Source organism: Syngnathoides biaculeatus, chromosome 16, assembly GCF_019802595.1.
Source record: "Syngnathoides biaculeatus isolate LvHL_M chromosome 16, ASM1980259v1, whole genome shotgun sequence".
Lineage (NCBI taxonomy): Eukaryota > Metazoa > Chordata > Actinopteri > Syngnathiformes > Syngnathidae > Syngnathoides > Syngnathoides biaculeatus.
Genome location: NC_084655.1, coordinates 1292400 through 1315732, shown reverse-complemented (window position 1 = coordinate 1315732; position 23333 = coordinate 1292400). Strand labels below are relative to the sequence as shown.

The 23333-nt window shown below is 42.6% G+C and overlaps 1 protein-coding gene and 2 long non-coding RNA genes across 3 annotated transcripts in view; 2 read left to right on the top strand and 1 right to left on the bottom strand.

Annotated features, from left to right (window-relative positions):
* LOC133514347 (MAGUK p55 subfamily member 2-like) overlaps positions 1–3297 on the top strand; it is an 81569-nt gene extending 78272 nt beyond the window's left edge. Inside the window, 2 exon segments of the mRNA XM_061845978.1 lie at positions 2835–2854; positions 2856–3297. Coding sequence (XP_061701962.1) covers positions 2835–2854; positions 2856–3009 — 174 coding nt within the window. The 3' untranslated portion in view covers positions 3010–3297.
* Positions 3298–6777: 3480 nt separating this feature from the next.
* Positions 6778–17192, top strand: LOC133514349 (uncharacterized). The gene is made up of 4 exons (XR_009798777.1): positions 6778–7272; positions 7361–7402; positions 8039–8082; positions 16337–17192. It is a non-coding gene; the product is annotated as an uncharacterized LOC133514349 (long non-coding RNA).
* A 3357-nt stretch (positions 17193–20549) lies between these two features.
* Positions 20550–23333, bottom strand: part of LOC133514293 (uncharacterized) — a 35228-nt gene continuing 32444 nt past the window's right edge. The window contains exons 2-4 of the long non-coding RNA XR_009798766.1: positions 21088–21311; positions 20909–20983; positions 20550–20768 (exon numbers count right to left, since the gene is read on the bottom strand). This is a non-coding gene — a long non-coding RNA (uncharacterized LOC133514293). The remainder of the gene's footprint in view (positions 20769–20908; positions 20984–21087; positions 21312–23333) is intronic.

Below are 23333 nucleotides of genomic sequence, written 5' to 3'. Positions count from 1 at the left end.
TAAGCCACTACAAACGCCTGAGTTTTGGCCTATCCTCTGGTGCTGGGGTGTTCCAGAATGCTCTATGCCAAACACTGCAAGGTCTCTGGGGAGTGAAGAACCTCAGTGATGACATCATAGTCTATGGTGCCACTCAGAGTGAACATGATGACAACCTCCAAGTGATGTGCGAGACTCAGGGAAAGCGGTCTGACACTCAATGTGAGTTCAACTGATCCAGACTTGAGTTCTTTGGCTTTGTGTTCTCTCCAGATCCCAATATGGTTGCTGCAGTCCAGCAGGCTACAGACCCCCAGACTACAATTGACATCAAAAGCTTGTTGGATATGGACAACTACTGTTCAAGATATATCTTCCTACACGTAACACCGCAACTCTGAGCTCCCGTGCTGAACTGCTATTCCAATGAAAGATGTTCACGAAGATTCCATCTTTCACGGATGCTGCAAGTAAAAATTCTCATATGAAGTGATAAGGCTGAAGCCCAAACGAAGAAACCTCATGCAAATTCTCATCGTCATGCAAAACCACACACACTCACTCTTGGCGACACTGTGGTTTGTAATCAACCCAAACAGAACAAGCTCACCTCACCATACAACAACATGCCATATACCGACTAAAATGAGAGGCTCCATGGTGACGGCTTCCAGACGAGGGCACTCTATCATTAGGAATTCATTGTTCCTCAAGAAGGTCGCTCTGGATATACTACACATCCCAATGGAGCTTGTTGGTGGTTACCATGAGCATAATAATGCCTCTTCAACCAACACATCAACACAAAAACATTCCACACCACAAACACTAAGAATTGTGCATGTTGTAACAGACACCCTCCAGCTTACTTATAGACTATGAATGTGACTGATTCGTGTTGCTGTCTTTGTCTTGTTCTGAAGATGTGTTTTCTTCAAAGAGATTTTTTTTTTTAAAGTTCACTAGTGATATTTTGTTTGACCAATATTCTGTGGGCTCAAAATTATTTTGCCGAGTACACGAGTGTTTGAAAAACAGATTTATCGTTACGTAGGATGAATAAAATTTCCGTACAACTTTGTGTGGTTGCATTACATTGGTGATTTTGCGTTAAAAAAGGGCAATGTAACGATCATGACTTAAGGTTTCGTTGTACAACTCTGCTATCTAATGGACATACGGGGGATTGGTTTTGAGGAGGATGAATAAGCAGCCAGCATCCAGCAATCAGTGATTAACATGTCAATAAAAGTCGCAGATACCGTCCTTCACAGTTTACAGTTTGGAGTCATTAAAAACACAAACATTAGAGGTATGGGAAAGTTACTCCTGTGAATAGCAGGGCAATACTGTACAGGCTTTCATGCAAACCCAATTTCAATTAAGTTGTGACATTGTGTTAAAAATTAATAAAAACAGAATACAATGATTTGTAAATCATGTTTAACCTATATTTAGTTAAATACACTGCAAAGACATCTAATCTTCAAACTGAGAAAATCTATTGTTGAACTTTTAAGTCCACAGCAGTCTGTATGGTTCTTTTCCTCTTTGCTCCGGAGGACACAACATCCACAAATTCACAAAACAATTTGAAATATGGACACGTTGGACCCCAGAACACCTGTTACATACTTTGGTGCTGTTCAATGTTTGTGTCAGTCCATCCTAGATGAGCTCGGGCCCAGAGAAGCCAACGGCGTTTTTAGTTGTTGTTGATAAAGGGCTTTTGGTTTGCATAGTAGAGTTTTAAGTTGCACTTATGGATCTGGTGCCAACTGTATTTACTGACATTGGTTTTCTGAAGAATTCCTGAGGCCATTTGGTTGTATCCTTTACACATTGAGTTGGGTTTATGATGCAGTGACACCTTTCGGGCTTGCTGCTTCATCCATTCATTTCTCCAGATTCTCTGAACCTTTTGGTGATATTATGGAACAATAGATCCATAAATCCCCATATTCCTTGCAATTGTACAGAGGAACATTGCCCATAAACTGTTCAACTATTTTCGCATTCACTTGTTCACAAAGAGATGAGCCTCGCCTCATCTTTGCTTGTTAATGACTGAGCAACTCAAAGAAGTTCCTTATATACTCAATCATGGCACTCACCTCTTCCCAATTATCCTATTCACCTGTGGCATATTCTAAATTGGTGTTTGATGAGCATTCTTCAAGTTTCTCAGTCTTTTTATCTCCTGTCCCATCTTTTTTTTCAACATGTTCCAGCCTTAAAATTGTAAGTTAATGATTATTTCTGAAAATAATAAAGTTAAAATGTTTGAACATAAAATATCTTGTCTTTGTAATGTATTCAATTCAGTATAGTGTGAACATGATTTGCAAATCCTGGGAATCTGGTTTTAATGTGGGGCAATGACGGACTCTTAATTGCTCTATATGAAGAAAACTGCATCTTACCCATCTGTGACTCATAAGGAATAGTTCCTATTAACTGAATGTCTCTTGTTATTTGCTCTTTATAGTTTGTTTGCTCATTGTTCTGAATGTCATACACCGACTGCCAGAGACAAATTCTTTGTGTGTTGTTACATACTTGGCCATTAAAGCTGATTCTGATGTCCCACGTTCATTGGAATTGGGTTTGTATAACAAACAATATTGGAACATTTCTCTGTACAAACTGTTCAGTAAAATTCAGTTCCTGTGACTAGATCTTGAGGTCAAGGCACAGAATCTCAACAACAGCCACAAATTAAAGATAGACAGACAGATACACAGAGAGACTGACTGAGTAACTGAGTAACTGATTGACTGACTATCTGACTCTTTGCCCAATTGATTTTTAGCGTTAGCTCCAAATAAAGATTAATTATGTGTTCTCCATGACAGGATGAGGAGTTGCAGAAAACGTGAAGAAAGTGGTCAAATTCAAGTTGCATATGGCCATTACTTTGACTTAAGCATCGTAAACAACAACCTGGAGGAGACCTACCATGAAGTCAAGGCTGCACTGGAATCTGTTTCTCAAGACCACCAGTGGGTCCCTGTCACCTGGGTTTTCTAGAACACAAATAGGTGGTATAGTAGAGAAATAATGTCTGCTCCAAGAAAGAAAACAAGAACTTTGAAAAAAACTTTATATTTTATGATGTTAATCAGTAGTTACTTTTAAAAAGCTTGTATTTTAATTTATTCATGACTCCAACTGGTTGTTTAAAACATAAAAACAAACATGTGATTGGTACAGTTATAGCAATTTTGATATAAAGAGATTGAGCTCATTGTGCATCATCATTATGTCAATGTGTGCAAATGAGCTACTGTGCCTTAAGTGGCATTCAATTATTAATCCATAGCGTTTAGTATGACATTAGTCCACCTTCTGCAATTATAACTCTTCTGGAAAGGATTTCCACAAGGATGAGGAGTATGTGGGAATTAATGAAAGATGGCGGTGCACACAGATGCATCGGCTTATGGCTCGCTCTATTAGTGCTTGAATTTGTATTTTGTCTTTTTTCTTTGGGGACTATGCTCACGTACGCCCCAGCACTTCCACTGCTACACCCACCAGGACGTTTTGGGACTTTGGATCTTCTTCTTTTTCTTTCGGCTTGTCCTGTTAGGGGTCACCGACACAAAATAGCAGTTTCAAGCGACTTTCACCGCAAACACAACAATACAGACGAGCTAGCAAGACAGCCGGGCTCGGAGTGGACTGTTTTCCGGGCAGCAAACTGGCACAGGTGGAGGAAGGAGAAGAAGCAGAAGCGGAACCAGACTTTACCTGAACATTCCCCATGTTCGCGTATGGCTATCAGGCCGCACACTGCACCACTGGGATTTAACTGAAAACTCCGGCAAAAGCAGATGTGGGAGGCTATGGGTGTACGTGCATGACGACTGGTGTAACAACAACATGGTTTTGGAGAGACACTGTTTACCCGACACTGAGTACATATCCGTTAAATATCATCTATTTTAGGTCCTGAGGGAGCTAAATGTAGCCATCATACGGCTGTTTACATCCCACCGGGAAAACTAAAGCAATGCTCTCTCGATTGTTGAACGTCATCAATGAACAGCAGCGGTCCCACCTTGAAAGTGTTCACATTAAAGCTGGGGACTTTAACAAGGCCACTCTGAAGACTGTACTCGTGAAATTTCACCAGTATAATAAATATCTAACAAACGGTGGAAACACTTTAGACAAGGTGTACTCCAACATCAAGCAAAGGCTATAGAACCACACCCCTCCCTCACATTGGTGAGTCAGACCACATCTCCCTACTACTTATCCTTTAATAGAGCACCCTTAGATGCAGATCCAGGCCCACCACAAGGACTAACAACCTTGCTAGAGAAAACCAGTGAACTCCAGAACTGCTTTCAACAAAAAGACTGGGACCTTTTATTTATTTACACCAGTACCTGGAGAGATACACAGAGGCTGTATTGGACTATATCAAGTTCTGTATGGAAGTGTGCATCAGTAACTGTTTATAAGCATCAGTTTTTCCAAATCAGAAACCTTAGATGACCAGCCAGGTGAGTTCACGCTACAGGGGGCGAGACACTACCTTCAGTTCAGGTGACAGAGCTCTTTACAGGACAGCTCTAGCCAAAAAGGAGTACAAGAGGAGAACAAAGACCTATCTTGCCAGCAAAAGACCTCGGGAGGTGTGACAGGGTCTTCAGGGAGTTGTTGTCTTATGTTTCAAGTGACAAGTGACTAACTTGTGTGAAGTTTAGTCCCTTTGGAAATTAAAGGTCGATGTTAGCGTGGAGTGGGATGAAGTGAAGATTTAAAGCTGTGAAATACACGAAAGACGTCGGACACAAAAGAGAGAGTGGCTTGCTGTTGCCCTCAACAACAAAAATTTGAGCTCTCTTGCTCTGGTAAAAACATTCTATGTTCATCCACATAATTTCATTTAACTGTGGATTTTGAAAGCGAAATTGACAAATTCTTTTCTCCGAAGATCACCATCTGACTGGGAAACTGAGCTATTTTCATTCAATGCAAAAGCTAGTTTTGCAAAAATACCATGCTAATCTTTCCTGTTGTGGTCACGTGACTGTGGTCAGGAGATGCAGGGGAGACTTCTTCTCTGGGGCCATTGTCGTCCTAATCGGGGTTAACTCTCTTCTCCCATTGCACAGTTGAGCAGGGTGGGGGTAACAATAAAGCCACTGTTCCCGGGTCACCACCGTGCTTTATTTTTCTTCTCATCCTCCTGCTGTACACGCCTTTGCACTCTCGGATCTCTATCGACAAACCTCCACATACATACTGAGCTCGTTGCCACAATACTTGTAACAAATGTAATAAACTCAAACAAAGCGCCAATGCGAATACCATAATGAACTCAAGCAAAGCACCCTCTATGCACATGAAAAAAAACAACTTCACGATGCTTTCGTGCTATCACGAGAGCCGCACAAAAGGAGGCAAAGAGCCCCACACGGCTCGAGAGTCGCAGGTTGGCCACCCCTGGATAGGAGCTCAACATGTTCTTTGCTCGCTTTGAATCATCTCACCAGCATACAGCTGCTCCTGTGCTCCCCCACCCCATTCCCAACCCCACCAGGCTCCAGTAACTCCCCACTTACTGTACAGCAGCACAATGTGAGGGATGTGCTCTTGGCCATGAACCACAGAAAGGCAGATGGCCCGGATGGTGTACCAGTCAAAGTGCTCAGAACATGTGCCCATCAACTCTTCAGAGTCTTCTTCAAGATCTTCAAACAATCACAGGCCCAAGCAGTCATCCCCACTTGTTTGACAACAATCATTCCCATTCCCAAAAGGAAATCCTTAACGAGCCTCAATGCCTTGTTTCCATCAAATCTCTCATGATGAAGTGTTTCAAGAGGGTGGTTCTCAAGTATGTCAAAGACTTCCTCCCAACAGCTTCGACGCCTACCATTTTCATACCGGGTGCATAGATCAACAGAGGACAGCATCGGTATAGCTCTGCATGCTGCATTGAGTGAACTAGAACAACTGCGGAGCTATGCTAGGATGCTCTTTGTTGTGTTTTGGCAAAATCTCTTTATGACACCATAAGCATGGAGACAATCTTGTCTTTGTGGATTTTTATAATAAAAAGAAAGTTCTTTTCAAAGAGAGGAAAAGGTACATCTTTAGTTGTCACTCCTTACTAAAAATCAGACAAAACGTAATTTTGTTATATTAAAGTGAGAGAGACATGGAGAGACAAAACAAGTTATAGTTGAAGCCTATTTTGTGGTGGTATAACTTCACAACGATAGTTAAGTATTTAGCGTCACCATTAGAGATGATCAACTAAACTCGACCCTTTGTCCTATTGTCCTACAATAATCTCTTTTGCTTCTTGTACAGTGCAGATGATTTTTTTCCATGCTCTGATTGCTTTGCCTCTGTTGACATTTTTTTTCTTGCTGTAATAAGCTTGTTTTTCTTCTAAAAAATTAGAAGCAGCGACTCCTGGATACTGTGGGACTGTATATGTTTCCTTTTTGTGGATAATCAGTTGTTTCATCATTACGTGAGCGTGGTCTGCTAATTAGCACAAGCCTGGTGTTAGCAACAAGACAGGCCGTCAATATGCCTCCCACCTCTACTAAGGACTATCACAGGCTACTGTACAAGGTGTCAATTCTGGAATGGAAAATCTGCGGTCTTGAAGCTATGTGGATGTAAATGGACAGTCGGGAATGAAACAACCCTATTGATGTCTCAAAATGGTGAGCAGAAGTGTGCAAACAGTCAGCCACTTAGCTCAACAACGAGGACAGACATGGACTGTGGAAACAATAACGGGTCCTCCAGGCGTTCTACCTGGAATTGACTGAAAGCAAAGCCCAAAGATATGGGGCATCTAAAACGGAAGACGGCACCAGGGGATTACCGAGGAATCTGACTGGCCTGTGTTGCGGGCTGCCTCAACACCAAGTGAGCGGCCAGGGACGGTCGTTTCAGCAAAGAGCAAGAAAAAAGAACGTGAGTCAGTGCAAAACATTATCATTAGACTTATAAATAGATTTGAGCCACTTTGACAAGACCCTGGACAAGAATGCTCATCCTCCCCCATCACTGAAAGGTATGAAATTAAATCATCCCCCCAAAAAATTGGGACCACAAACATAAATAGTTGGTGATTGAGCCAACAAGGATGTGAAATGGTTTTGAAGTGAGAAGAACACCAAAGTACTGTGTTTTATGAGTGACACGTTGTCTGATATCTCTCAAAAAATCCTCGGGATCACTGATCAGCACCCAACTGTGAAATCTGTCATTATACACACAGGGACACTGGATGTTCTCAAGCAACAATCAGAGGTACTGAAGTGAGATTTCATTGATTTCGTAACAAAAGTGCAAGGTTGGGATGCTGAGGTTTTCATAAGAGGATATTTGTGTTTTCCAGAATAACTCGGACCCCTACGGAGATCAGGCATTTTTCATCCCTGTAAGTTGGTCAAAGAGATATGGCACAAAAAAAGTAGAACTTCCAAATAATGAGGATTAAATGTGAGTCGATCAAAACGTTGTCTCCAGCTATCCCTGCGAGACTAGCTCTTTTTAATATTAGGTCACTGGATAACAAATCAATGTTGATTAATGACATCATGACCACCTATGATCTTGACTTTTTGTTATTAAATGAAACGCGGTTATGAAGTAGCTGTATTATCATTTGAAATGAGGCAACACCAGCAAATTTAAATTCTATGAACAAGTGTCGAACAGTGGAAAAGGGTGGTATTGCTGTTATTTTTCAATCATTATTTCAATGTAAAACTATTGCTGGGTAATTTTAGCTCTTTTGAATATCCAAAGGTTATTGTTTTGAAAATGTATAGATTTCAAAGATACAATAGAAAATTTATGGAGGATTTTTCACATCTGTATGGAGTAGAACTCCAAACATCCAAAGAACTTTCTGCCACAATAGACACATTTGACCTCTATCAACATATTCAGAGTCCAACACACACTCAGGGTAACATCTTACACCTGGTCATCACAAAGGATGTTGATATTTTATCGATTGGCATTAAGGATATGGCCATTTCTGACCATTTTTGTGTATTTTTTATTACAGATTCTTCCAAAACTTCAGACAACCTCTATCTCTATTAGGAAAAGGTACATCAATGAGTACTGCCACTAAGTTTATGGAGACTGTGGCTATGCAACAGACTGTGAATGCTAAGACAGTTGATGAACTTTTGGACAATTTCACCTCAAAAATCACAAATACCATGAATGCTGTCGCTCCAGTCAAAACTAAGACTAGCCTGAGGTGACCTTGATCACCATGGAGGAGCAAAATGATGGTGAAGAGCTCTAAATCAAAGTGTAGGAAAGCAGAACGCAAGTGGAGAAAAACTAACCAAGAGTTAGTTAGGGCTAGAGAGCAAAGCTTTTCTGAAATCATCAGTCAGAACTTCAACAATACTCGCACTCTGTTTGCTGTGGTGAACTCATAATAGCTGACACATGCAATGAATTTTAGTGAGAAAATACATTCCACCAGCTCAAATGTCAGCACAAATCAGCAAAATGATAAAATTATTTTACATCTGGAGCCACCCAGGAAAAACTTGATTAACTTGTCAGAATTTGACACAGTTGACCCAAAAAAAAACTGCTGAGAAAACTGTTCAGCAGTTGAAACCATCAACGGGCTTTCTCAAATCAATATCATCTGACTTTTTCAAAATTATTTTGTGAAGTCAGTGCTCGCTGATTTGCAGCTAATAATCAATTGCTCATTTTAGACTGGCGACTTTCCAAAAGCTCTTAAAGTAGCTGCTGTTAAACTTATTCTAAACAGAGCCCTGGACGATTCCATGTTAGCAAGCTATTTGCAGCAAATTATCAATTGTTCATTTTAGTGTGGCGAGTTTCCTAAAGCTCTTAGCCTCTTCTAAAAATACAGACCACTGGATGATTCCATGTTAGCAAGATATAGACCCATCTCAAATCTCCCTTTCATCGCAATGTAGATGACACAGTTATATTTAGCAGTGCCTACAGATGACTACAGTTCAATTGAGGTATTTTGCCAGTGTCTAAAGCAGATAAACAATTGGATGACACAAACATTTCTTCACCTAAAACACAGCAAAACCGAAACAATACTTTTTGGAAATAAAGATAAAGAGAGAATTGCTGTTAGTAAACATGTGGACCCTGCATCTTTAAAAAACAAAGACCAAGTCTGAAACCTTGGTGTTATGATTGATTCTGACCTGACTTTCAAGTCGTCTCCAGTCAATCACAAAAACTGGCTATTCCCATCCGAAAAACATATCTAGAGTGAAGATTTGTATGTGCCAACCAGACCAGGAAAAGCTCACCTATATTTTTATATCAATTAGATTGGAGTACTGTAATGTTCTTCGTACTGGAATCCCCAAAAAGAGCATTAAACAGCTCTAGCTCATTAGGAATGCTGCAGTTCGGGTTCTGACCAGAACAAAGAGATCTGAGCGTATAACTCCAATTTAAAAGTCCTTGCAGGTTTCCAGTCAGCTTTAGAATAGAGTTTAAATTTATGCTACTGGTCTATAAATCACTAAAATACAAAATAAATGAAAAAAATAATAAATCAGTAATACATCAAAGACAAAGAAGAAGAGGAGCAAAGTGGATTCATCGGCACAAATGAAGGAGGTTGGTGAAGGAAACAGGGTCAACAAACAAGTGATGGGTAAGTACGGCATCCAGGAAAGCAACTTTGAGGGACAGATAGTGGTGGCCTTTTCAAAAAGGATGAAAATAGCAGTAGTGAACACCTTTTTCCGGAAGAGGCAGGAACCTAGAGTGACATACAAGAGCGGAGGTAGAAACACACAGGTGGATTATATTTTGTGCAGACGATGTAACCTGAAGGAGGTTATTGACTGTAAGGTAGTGGTAGGGGAGAGTGTAGCGCGACAGCATAGGATGGTGGTGTGTAGGACAACTGTTAGTGGGTAGGAAGATTTAAAGAAGACAAAGGTAGAGCACAGAACCATGTAGTGGGCGCTGAGAAAGGAATAATGTTTTGCAGCCTTTCGGAAAGAGGTGAGACGGGCTCTCAATGGACAGGAGGAGCTCCCAGAAGACTGAACTACTGCAGCCAAGGTGATCAGAGAGACAGGCAGGAGAGTACTTGGTGTGTCTTCTGGTAGGAAAGGCGAGAAGGAGACCTGGTGGTGAAACCGCAAAATTCAGGAAGTCATACAAGGCAAGAAATTAGTAAAGAAGAAATCGGACAGTGAGAGTACTGAGGAGAGGCAAAAAGAATACATTGAGATGTGTCGTAGGGCAAAGTTAGAGGTGGTGAAGGCTAAACAAGATGCAAATGACGACATGTACACCAGGTTGGACATGAAAGGAGAAAAGGATCTCTACAGGTTGGGCAGACAGAGGGATTGAGATGGGAAGGATGTGCAGCAGGTAAGGGTGATTAAAAATAGAGATGGAAATGTGTTGACTGGTGCCAGTAGTGTGCTGAATAGATGGAAAGAATACTTTGAGAAGTTGATGAATGAAGAAAATGAGAGAGAAGGAAGAGGAGAAGAGGCAAGTGTGAAGGACCAGGAAGTGGCAATGATTAGTAAGGGGGAAGTTAGAAAGGCACTAAAGAGGATGAAAAATAGAAACACAGTTGGTCCTGATGACATACCTGTGGAAGCAATTTGGAGAGGTGGCTGTAGAGTTTTTGACCAACCTATTCAACAGAATACTAGCGGATGAGAAGATGCCTGAAGAATGGAGGAAATGCGTGCTAGTTCCCATTTTTAAGAACAAAGGTGATGTGCAGAGCTGTGGGAATTATAGAGGAATAAAGTTGATAAGCCACACAATGACATTATGGAGAAGAGTGGTGGAGGCTAGACGCTGGACAGAAGTAAACATGGGTGAGCAAGAGTATGGTTTCATGCCTAGAAAGAGTACCACAGATGCATTATTTGCCTTCAAGATGCTAGTGGAAAAGTACAGAGAAAGTTAGAAGGAGCTACATTGTGTCTTTGTGGATCTAGAGAAATCCCATGACAGAATACCAAGAGAGGAAATGTGGTACTGCATGCGAAAGTCTGGCGTGATGGAGAAATACGTTAGGATAGTATAGGACATGTATGAGGGCTGCAGAACAGTGGTGAGGTGTGCCCTAGGTGTGACAGAAGAATTTAAGGTGGAGATGTGACTGCATCAGGGATCAGCTCTGAGCCCCTTCCTGTTTGCTGTGGTAATGGTAGGCTGACAGATGAGGTCAGAATGGATTCCCCTTGGACTATGATGTTCGCAGATGATAATGTGATATGCAGTGAAAGCAGGGAGCAGGTGGAGGAACAATTAGAAAGATTGAGACATGCACTGGAAAAAAGAGGAATGAAGATTAGCCGAAGTAAAACAGGATACATGTCTGTAAATGAGAGGGATGGAGGGAGAAGAGTGAGACTCCAGGGAGAAGAGGTAGCAAGGGTGGACGAGTTCAGACATTTTGGGTCAACAATCCAGGAAAATGGAGAGTGTCGCAAGCAAGTGAAAAAACGGGTCCAAGCAGGTTGGAACAGCTGGCAGAAGGTGTCTGGTGTGTTATGTGACAGAAGAGTCTTTGGTAGGATGAATGGCAAAGTTTATAAAACAGTTGTTAGGCCGGCTATGATGTACAGATTAGAGACGGTGGCACTGAAGAGATAACAGGAAGCAGAACTGGAGGTTGCAGAAATGAAGCTGTTGAGGTTGTTGCTAGAAGTGAGCAGGATGGATAGGATTAGAAATGAGCTCATTAGAGGGACAGCCAAAGTTGGATGACGAGACAAGGTTCGAGAGAGCAGACTTCGATGGTTTGGAGATGTCCAGAGGTGAGAGAGTGAGTATATTGGTAGAAGGGTGCAGAGAATGGAGCTGCCAGGCAGAAGAGCAAGAGGAAGACCAAAGAGAAGGTTGATGGATGTTGTGAGGGAGGACATGAGGGCAGTTGGTGTTCAAGAAGAAGATGTAGGAGATAGGCTTTGATGGAAAAAGATGACACGCTGTGGCGAGCCCTAACGGGAAAAGCCATTAGGAAAAGAAGAAAGTCTATAAATGACGAAATGGTTTAGGTCCTGAACACGTGAAAGACATCCTTACGGAATACAAAACCAGTAGAGCTCTTGACTGACTCACGTCAAAGAGTGGAGGGCAGATTTCAAAGCAAACATGGTTAAGCAGCATTTAGCTATTATGCAGCACACAAATGTAAAAAGTTGCCAATACAGGTGACGTTAGCCCCAAGTGTAAATGTTTTTCAATCCAGGTTGTACACCTGGTGACATCATTAGTTGATCAACAGCCAAAAAACACGTCACAATCTCATCCTGCAGCCCCTTCAGCTCACAGCCAAGCAATCTCTCACAGTCAACTGCCACCCAACAATTTCCCCTACCCGAGATGTAGGACATATCGCTGTACTGAATGCAGTGAACAGAATGTTTCCTAGTGTAGCCATTGTTTTGTGTAGGGGGAGGCCACAGGGCAGTTGAATGTTTGAAAAGTGGAAAGATGCAGGCCTCTGTGGGGAGACACACAGAGACTGGCAGACACCTCCAGTCCCAAACATTAGGGCTCATCTGGATTCAGCTAGCAAGTCAACCCAACTCGAAAAGACAACCAGACACACACGGACTCACCCGAGTAAAAGTTCGTGCAAAGCACATTTAGTTGGAAACAAGAGTCTGCGTAAATGTTTGATTGGTGGTTATCCAGTAACCGTGTTGTGTGATTCAGGGTCACAAATGACCAAGAATGGGATGACACTTACCCCCCCAACCACACAGCGAGGGCCCTTTCTGAGCTCATGGAAGGAGAACTTGGCATCTTCGCAGTCACTGGCCATGTAATTCCATACAGTGGTTGGGTCGATCTTACTGTCAATTTAGCTGGAAATGACGATCCTAATCTCACTATAAAGGCACCTTTTGTCGTCATTCATGCACCATGACCTTATCTCCTGGTAGGTGCCAATGTGCTGCTGGAAATCATCAGAAGGAAGGAGTTCACAGATGATGCAGTTGCAACCGTGATTAGGCTACTCCACAATTCACTCGGGGTAGAGGAAGAACAGGGAGAAGCTATTTTGAGTTTTATTCAATTGCCACCCAAGACGTGCTGTGACCCTGTTACCATCAGAGTGGGGGGGAAAAAAAAAACAATGCCATCATTCCACCTGGCAGGACAGTTAATGTGTGATGCCAGGTACAGCCAAACTTTGGTACCCGCAGGTGTAAAGTGTTGACCTCACAGTTCTGAGGTCCAGGGTTCAATCCTGGCCCTGCTTGTGTGGAGTTTGCATGTTCTCCCCCTGCCTGCGTAGGTTTTTTCCAGGCACTCCTATTTCCTCCCACATCACAAAAACATGCACTAATTGGACACTCTAAATTGCCCCTAAGTGTGATTGTGAGTGCTGTTGTCTGTCTGTATGTGCCCTACGATTGGCTGGCAACCAATTCAAGGTGTACCCTGCCTCCTGCCCATTGAGAGGTGGGATAGGCTCCAGCACTTCCACGACCCTCATGAGGATAAGTGGCTCAGAAAATGGATGGCTGGATTTATATATACACAGCAAAAATAAATTCACACAATTGTCTTAAAAATGAATGTTAAATCCATGAAAAATTCAACCGACCACAATGCATAGCTGTGATGCCTTATCCACACAAGTAACTGTAGCTTGATGTCCCCTGCTATTTAATTTATTGTTCTTATTGTGGTTGCCAAAAGCGGGATGTTTTCAACATTTTTTACTCCAGCTTCTCCAAAACGTTTGCTGCAAATATTTGGTGTCATGTCGCAATTATAACATAGTATGACGTCAGGTCTCCATCAAAACAACGAAAGCTCAAACTACGTAGAAACAAATGGAATGGGCACATTGAAAGAAGCGGGAGGGCGCATACAATTAAAATACTTGCTCAATTTTTCACATTTGACTTTTGAGCTCTTGTTTTGATCGCGACCTGAGGCCATCGGTGTAGGGCTTGTGAATTACCTTTGATGATGAACCCATAACACAGATTGGAATTTTGGTATTTTCTTTAAAATGCATCTTTCTTTTTGCAAGCAGTGTGTGACCCCTCTGTTGTCTCATCGTTGCCTTGTATACCCCTTTCCAAAGAAACTATCCAACAAACTGTTTCTGATTAAACTAACGAGAACTAGCTTGGATTGCCAAAGAAAGAAAAAGACGAGCCAAAGAGTCAAGCGCAGAAATGAGTCGAGGGTGGGTAATGATTGTCTTTTCAAAATAAGTAATAAGTAAAATAAAGTAATAAAATAATCATTTTTTATTCATTCTTTGCGGGTCGGTACAAAATGGTCTATAGACCGGTACCGGTTCGGGGCCTGGTGGTTTGGGACCACTGCTATATGAGCCCACAGAGGAAAGTTCTGCTTTAAGTCAAGTGAGTGTAGGAGAAGGTTTGTTGGAAATTAACAATGCACTACGGCCTTACGTTAAGGTGCCCCTACCCAACCACTCAAAAAGGAAAGTTACCGTGCCAAAGAGGGAACCATCCAACATGTCGTCAAGATTCTTGAGACCAATTTCCCAGAGTTGCAACCCACTGAGGCCATTGAGAGAAAGAACTTAGTAGAGGTCAATAACTTCAGGTCCACCAACCCCTAAGCCCTGGCTTCCTCCTGTTGATATCAGTTACCTGAGCCTAGAACAACAAGAGTGGTATTCCCAGTGATCCCTCTCTACTTCACAGATCACCTATTTTGGAATCAGTGCATCGCATATTTTTTTCCGACACCCTCCCCCCCAATGAAAAAAGACAGGTCGTCTAACAATACGTGCTATATCACTTTAAGAAGCCCCCCCCCCCCCCCCCAAAAAAAAAAACCACATTGGCTTATTGGAGCTGATTGGCTGCATCATTGAAGCTCCACCCAGTAACTCCCTTTCTCCCTCCCTCCACTTTCCTCTACCCCCATTTTCCGTGCTGTTGACTGTGTGTGCATAACCTCTCTAGTTCAAAATGCACCGAAAGTGCTATGGTTAATATGCTGCCGCCGAAGCACCCAACCTGAAAAGAAAGATGCAAAATAAGAGGATCGCTTGAAAAGAAATCTGCTTTTGCTATGTGGGCAGCAGATTGGAAAAAAACAAAAAAAAAAAAAACAAAAAAAAAAAAAAAAACCAGCCTGGTGACATTAAGGAAGAGGACGGGAAGGAGCTGATGGATTGACAAAAAAGGAAAACTTTTGGATATTATCAAAGATGGCAGAAGTTATGCTTTTGTGGCACCATTATGGCGTGAACAAATCAGCCACGCACTACATAAAAAATTATGTGGTACACATTAACCTGAAGCTGCACTGTGGGTTTACCCACTCGAGGACGAGGCTTTTCGGCAAACAAAAGTGGTTTTGAAAAATTTCAGAGCGTGGGACAATATGGTCCGATCTGTAAAAATTAGCAATTGTGTTGAGAGTGTTCTGTCGCTGTTATGTTGGATTAAATGGCTTAATTGCTATCAGAGATGTTCCTAGAAAAATATCTAAGAAAAGCCTTGAGGACTGTAGTGAATGAACTCAAACCAACCAAGATTGTGTTTCTGAGCTCGTGAGGGACAGGCAGGAAGACCCACTCCATGAGTGCTCTACGTCAGACTACCAAAGTGGTCGTCCCCGTCTGTTCTTTTTTTATTGCTTTCTCAGGTCAAAGGGTTACATGGTTACAAGCTCACACAGTGAAAATGCTGAAACAGATGGCTTTACCAACAGCACATAAGCCATAAGGTACATGTTTCTTTAAGGCTGTATGAGAGTCCTGATAAACCCACAAGATAAAAAGCAGGGCATTGTTTATGGGATTTGGGGGTATCTGCTTGTGGTAGAAAGGGGGATATCTCCTCCCAGTGTTGAGGAGTATCTGCTTATGGTCAGAATGAAAACACGCTGAGGTCAGAATGGAGACATCGCTTCCCAGTGTTCGGGAGTATCTGCTTGAGGTCGGCAGGGGGGCATTGCCTCCCAGGTGTCACCGGGTCACATTCTAAGTCACGCACACAGCTCACAAAGAGAATAATTCTGACTAACAGAAACAAACGCATGATAAAACAATTCTAACAGTAACTATAGAAGTAATGATATTGTTTTATCATGATAACTAACATAGTAATGAATTCTTTCACAATTGTACATAAAGTTGTCTCATATTTTCTCTTGTTTTGCTTTGAATGCTCTTTTACTATGCTTAATAAGCTGAAATTGACTCGTGTTTGCTTTTTTTTTTTGCTTATGGTTGTTTATCGACTCATGGTTGCTTTATTTATCATGTTTGCTGTGTTTGTTACATTTCGGACTGCTCTAAGAAAAAAAAAAAAAAAAAAGAGGATTTGTGGCGATTTGTCCAAAACAGGCTGGAGATGGTGAGAGAGACACATCCCGCATTCTCCGGGAGCAAAAATTCTTTGTCAGGAGGGAGTGCCACACCGGCAAAATGGAAGAGAGAGCGATGGGCCGGACTTGACGTCACAACAATGAACTGTGGCATTCATTGCTACTTGAGACGACATCACGTGTTTGCGTTCTTTGTGACTTTCTGTACTGCAATAAAAATGTTAGTTTATTGTTATTGTTTAACTAGACATTTGTGTTGTTGTAATTTATGTCTCAAGTATGCAATGTATCAATGCTGTACTGTTGATTAAACATTCTGGTGCCCACACAGCAGCTCCAGCACAACGGAAGTGATGTAAGAGCGGCATGTTGGAAGATACGCCATTGAGATGTGACGTAAGGCAAAGGTAGGCAAAGTGGCGAAGGGTAAACAAGAGGCATATGATTACATGTACACCAGGTTGGACATAAAAGAAGGAGAAAAGGATCTCTACAGGTTGGCAGGGCAGAGGGACAGAGATGGGAAGGATGTACAGCTGGTAACGGTGATTAAGGATAAAGATGGAAATGTGTTGACTGGTGCCAGTAGTGTGCTAAATAGATGGAAAGAATACTTTGAGAAGTTGATGACTGAAGAAAATGAAAAAGAAGGAAGAGTAGAAGAGGCAAGTGTGAAGGATCAGGATGTGGCAATGACTAGGAAGGGCGACGTTAGGAAGCCACTGAACAAAATGACAAATGGAAAGACAGTTGGTCCTGATGACATACCAGTGTGAAAGACCAGGAAGTGGCAATGATTAGCCAGGAGGAAGTTTGACAGACACTACAGAGGATGAAAAATGGAAATGCAGTTGGTCCTGATGGTATGGTATGGAAGCAATTTGGAGACCTGTCTGTGGAGGGTTTTTCCCAACTTATTCAAAAGAATACTAGTGAACGTGAAGATGCCTGAAGAATAGAGGAAAAGTATGCTCATTCTCATTTTTAAGAACAAAGGCGATTTGCTGACCTGTGGGAACTATAGAGGAATAAAGATGATGAGCCAAGTGAGCTTGGCCATGCCCTTGACAGAGCGCCCCACCCCGCAAGGGGCAGATCACAGACGTGACATAAATAAATAAATGAATAAAATTATCAGGGGAGGGCAGAAGTGGGGCCGGGGGAGGGCACAAACCCCACACCCTAGTCTGTCTGGTGGTCATTCAGGCCACCCAAAATGAGGAGTCCAGCCAAGCAGGTTAGGAGGTTGCCCAGGACGCCAAGCACCAGGGTTCCCATGGGTCCCATGACTGGGACTAAACACCGGGAGAGAAAAACCCAAGTCAGTATCCGAGACAAAATCGGCTGCAGCTCGGTCGCCACCAAGACGTGGATGTGGGACGGCTCCGGCTCGGTCGCCACCGATGCATGATGAAGCATCGGTTGTGAATATGTCACTGGTGAAAAAACAAAGGGGACTCAGCCGGTAGTCGAATTCATGTTGATCCCGGTCCATGAGGACCACTATTTCAGCACTTCTCCACTCCACATGGTCCTGCAAATGGCGGAAGAAGGCATCATAGACCTCGGTCCGCTGTAAGTCAAGGGCTGTGAACTCATCGTCCCTATGGGAGGGAAACTTTGCAATCGACTTAGAGTCTGCTGGCTCGGTCGTCGGCGAAGCGTTGGCGGAAGTATGCTGAGGCTGGGTCGCCGGCAAAACATGGATGGACGTTGGCTGTGGCTTGGCGGTCTCTGGAGCAGAAGGGGGATTTTACTGTGGCTTGGTCGTAAGTGCGGAGTGAGTGAAAATCTGCTGTGGTTCGGTCACCGGCAAGGCATGGACAGACTTCGGCTATGGGTTGGTCAGAGAGTGGCAGGAGGCACAAGGTGGCACCCCATTTGGGTGTCTCCTCTGACCGCCACACAGAGGGCCGGGATAGATGGCCAAACGGGTCCTCCAGAAAGAATTGGAGGAAGAGGACTTGGACGCAAAGGGCGACCGAACTAGGGGGGTGGAAGCGTGGGCGAGCAAAACAAACTGACTTGGACAGAACACCGGGAGAGAAAAAACCATGTAAGTGTCCGAGTCAGAATCAGGCAGCCGATCGTATAAATTCAGGTCTTCCTCATAATCCGAAAAATTCGAGTCCAGCAAAATATGTGGTGGTGAGTGGGTCATTGTCCGGAAATAATCAGGACTGCAGGGTGGTGGAGATGGCACGGCAGGTGAGTACAACAAGATGGAGCCCACCCGGATAGGAGATGCTTGGTCCTCAAGCTTGGAGCGCCAGGAGGCAGACAGGCGGCATGTCCAGTGGCGTGGCCCTAACCTGACGTCACGTCTTCCCTGCTGGATCCTGTTCTGGCCAGTTCGTTCTGTCAAGAGCAAGCAGCTTGGGTACAGATCCAAATGCAGGACACTGAGGTGACGGAATGATATTAAGAATGGTTTTATTCCAGAAGGACGTCAAACACAAATAGGCAGTACAAAACAGATAGAAACACAAAATCGCTAGGCAACATGCAAGGTTAAAAAACGTGCACAAGGCACGATGACTACGAGGCAACGTTAGAAACATGGACAAGACGTAATAAAACTAAAGAAGCACAGGCTCACTGTAACAAAGGGATGCTCTACACAAAACCTGTGAACTTACGCACAATAGCGGAGTATCCCAAGATGCAGTAATGCAAGCGCAACGAACTGGCAAATGCTGATGACACATTCACAACTTAAATGACTGGTTAATCAGTGTCCAAAATGTAACACAGCAGTGTGACAGCTGTCAGAGGTGTTAACCCCCCAGGGCAATGGTTTGGCCATGCCCCTCACAGGAAGCACCGCCCACGGCAGTGGCTTGGCCGTGCCCCTGACAGTACCTCAATGATATCATCCATTTGAAGGACATATAAAATATGCAAAACGTTACTACAAATTTACAACCACAAACACTTACAGTGAAGCAACACATGCAATATTACATCATATAAATGAGCAGTAGCAACATGATTATTATCATAATCAGACATCATATCTTAACGGCACCCATTGCTTCTTCGTCACTGCATCAATGCGGTTGATGGCATGCAGCCATAATTGCTTACAATGCTTATCTGATGGTATTCTAGAGTAATATAAAAAAGTTCTCAAGATATAATTTCTGTAGTTTTCTGTAGGAATGTTGCATACATCAATCTATTAGCCCTATCCACTAACTGTTACTTCTTACACTGGGGCTAATGAAAAAAAAAAGTAGTCATCCATAAATTTCAGGATGAGTTATGTTACTTAAGCTTCAAGCTCAAGCCTACGGCCTAATGAAGGTTAAACTGAAACACACTTCCTGGTGAAAAGGTACTTCTTTGCAACCACCTGCATGGTTTGACAGCCAACAGTGCACCAAGAATTAACCATATTGAGACCAAAAAAGGTAAACCCAACAAATTCCAACTAAATTTGATGTTATGTTTCACAACGTACAATTTTAAGGATGTCAACTCTCAAGTGAAATTATACCCAAAGCAATGTTGTGCCCTGACTGGAAGATGAAGCTGAATTACCACGTGAAAGGGGCCTGTGCGCAGGCTAGTTTTTATTCTACATCATTGGTGCTACACGAGAAGACATAACGTTTGCTTTGTTTGACTTTCTGTTCCGTAATAAAAATGTTATTTTATTGTTATTGTTCATGATTCAAATATGCCATGTATAAATACTGTACTGTTGATTAAACATTCTGGCACCCACACAGCAGCCCCAGCAGAATTCTCCGTGCTATGGTAAATATACAGTATATAATACAGTAAGTGTTTTACAATTTATATTTATATCATCAATTTATAACACTGTATATCTTATATTTATAAAGGTTTGATTTTAAAGATTTAACTAAATACCTCCTTTTGTCTAAAATAGTAGTACAAATCCTGTTTACATATTTTAAACATTTTGGTTTGGATGTTGCAAGAAGCATATTCTGCACAAGAGGTTGACATCGAAACAGCAGATGCTGAATCTCCATCTGTTCTCCATTCCAAAAGTTACCAGAGTGAAGTGCCTATTCATGGCGGAACACATCTTTCTGACAGCAGAGAGAATACTGCAACATGTATTTCAACCTCAGGTGTTCTCAAAGTACTCTTATTAAAAGACCAAATAATAATTCTGTGCTAATGTTATGTAACGTTTATACAAAATAGAAGCATACAAATCAATAAAAAAATGCCATTATTCTAGTTCCATGGTGTAAGTTTACTTCATATACAAACATATACATCAACATTTAAACAAAGGGGGGAAAAAATCGGGATGTCGACTATTTCAATCCTGTGTAGTCTTGGCCCTCTGGATCAGGAAAGGTATCACGAATCTTTGATACACAACAGGATGGAAGTGGCATGTGGTTATTTCTGCCAAAAATTTCCCAACACCATCTCACAAGCTCTTTATAACAGTATGTCACATTAACCTGAAAATGAGAAAATGTGACAATTTTCCAGAATGGGACTTTGATTGGACAAATGCTGCTTTTAGTAGGGTGACATGGAGGAGCAGCTATAAAGCGTTGGCTTTACAATTATGAGGACCAAGGTTAAATCCCGGCCCCACCTGTTTGGAGTTTGCATCTTCTCCCCGTGCTTTCTCTGGGATGTCCAGTCGGGATCTCCACTTCCTTCTGTAAACCTTGTGAGGATAAGCGATGAAGAAAATGGATGGATCAATGTAAATGGCAAAAAGCTGGGCTGATTAGGAGAAATATAAATGTTTTTTTCAAAAATCACTCTTACTCGTGTTGTGGAAAATCCAGTCGCTGCCGATATGGTTCCTGGAATTGTAAGTAGGCAACGTCCAGTACCCACGGGTTGAGACATCTGGCAATAAATTCTGGATGCTCCGTCATGCACTGTAGTTGGTCTGGATAATCTGCCATTTTCTGGTGAATATGATGACACTCAATGCAACAAAACTTTCTTCTGTTGTTTGCATAGGAATGCAGCATTTACATGCACACCTGTGGATATAATAAATAAATACATAAATAAAAATCTGTTCACATTCACAAAGTTCTACATGCTCAAACGTCCACATCAGTCCAGTAAACAGAACCATCCATCCCCTTTACCTTTGTGTTTTAAGCAATTAGTGCCTAAACAAAACTAGAATACACCGGTTTACTATTTTCATTAAAACGTTTTGCAGTTTTGCTCATGACATCTTGGAAAAATTGTGACTAAAATGGGGTTTGGACAGGTCTGGGTACTGTCTGGTTATGGCATCAGTTTAGCACATGAAATCACATTGTTGGTGAAGCAAGTTAAGACCAGCTATTGCTCTCAAATTAACTTGACACCATTTTGAACAGAGTTCCTTCATTGAAATCATTATTTGTGAAAATATACCAACTTAGACTGTGGACTACGTTATCATCTTCTGTATGTTTATGTTTAATGATTTATTTGTGTGATACAGCTGCAAATAAGTATTTCAACACCTGAGAAAACCAATGTTAATATTTGGAACAGTAGCCTTTGTTTGCAATTACAGAGGTCAAACGTTTGCTGTAGTTGTTCACCAGGTTTCCACACACTGCAGATTTTGGCCCACTCCTCCACATCGATCCTCTCTGGATCAGACAGGTTTCTTGGCTGTCGCTGAGAAACACACAGTTTCAGCTCCCTCCAAAGATTTTCTTTTGAGTTTAAGTCTGGAGACTGGCGAGGCCACGCCAGAACCTTGATATGCTTCTTACAGAGCCACTCATTGGTTTTCCTGGCTGTGTGGTTTATCATTGTCATGTTGAAAGACCCAGCTACAACCCATCTTCAATCCTGAATCCGGAATTTATTGACAGATTGCACCTAGAGACCTTTAGAACACAGCATCTCCGGCATGCCTATGCAGACAATGGCAAGTTTTTGTGCCTGATAACTCATCGCATTCAGTCCTTAGACATGACTTTCCCAGACGCACACATTGAACGCTTGAGTTTTCACGTTTTTGATTCACGGAGCAGTGATATCATCCTGGGGAGCCCCTGGCTGAAGATGCATAACCCTCTCATTGACTGGCCATCCAGAGAAATTAAGTCATGAGGTCCGAAATGATGCGTCACGTGCTTCTCATCCTCTGAGAAGGGGGGCTCGCAGGTCATTATGGACTTTGCGCGGAACTTGCAGCAGGAGATGGACTTAACACTGGTGCCTCCCTGCTATTTCGATCTGAAGGAGGTCTTCTCTGAGGTCAAGACCAAATCTCTTCCACCTCACTGGCCGTATGACTGCGCTATTGATTTGCTGGCCGGCACCTCACTCCCACGGGGAGACTTCTGTCTTTCAGACCCAGAACACCATCCCATGAGGGACTATGTGGAGGAGTCACTGGCGGCGGGCCTCATTCGACCCATCATCATCACCTGCCATAGCAGGCTTCTTCTTCATGGAGAAAAAGGACAAATCCCTGCGCCCCTGCATTGACTACCAGGGTCTGAACGACATCACCGTAAAAAACAGGTACCCTCTTCCCCTAATTGCCAGGGCCTTCGAGCTGCTGAAAGGAGCCAGGATTTTTATCAAGCTGGACTTGAGGAACGCATACCACCTGGTGCGCATCAGGGAGGGAGACGAGTGGAAGACTGCTTTTAACACGCCCACGGGATGCTATGAGTACTTGGTAATGCCTTGACTCACAAATGCACCAGCTGTGTTTCAGAACCTTGTCAATGACGTTCTTCGCGAAATGTTTAATAGACATGTTTTTGCATCCCTTGATGACATCCTGATTTTTTCCCCAGATGAAAAATCCCATGTCAGGCATGTTCGTGCCATGTTGCAACAGCTGTTGTGCCACAACATATAGGTTAAAGCAGAAAAATGCGAATTCCACCGGCCCTCCGTCTCATTCCTGGGCTTTGTCTTAGCGGAGGGGGAGATCCGCATGGATCCCGGTAAGGTTGAGGCTGTCCTTCAGTGACCTAATACTACTAATCGCAATGAGGTACAGAGGTTTATCAGGTTTACCAACTTCTACAGCCAAT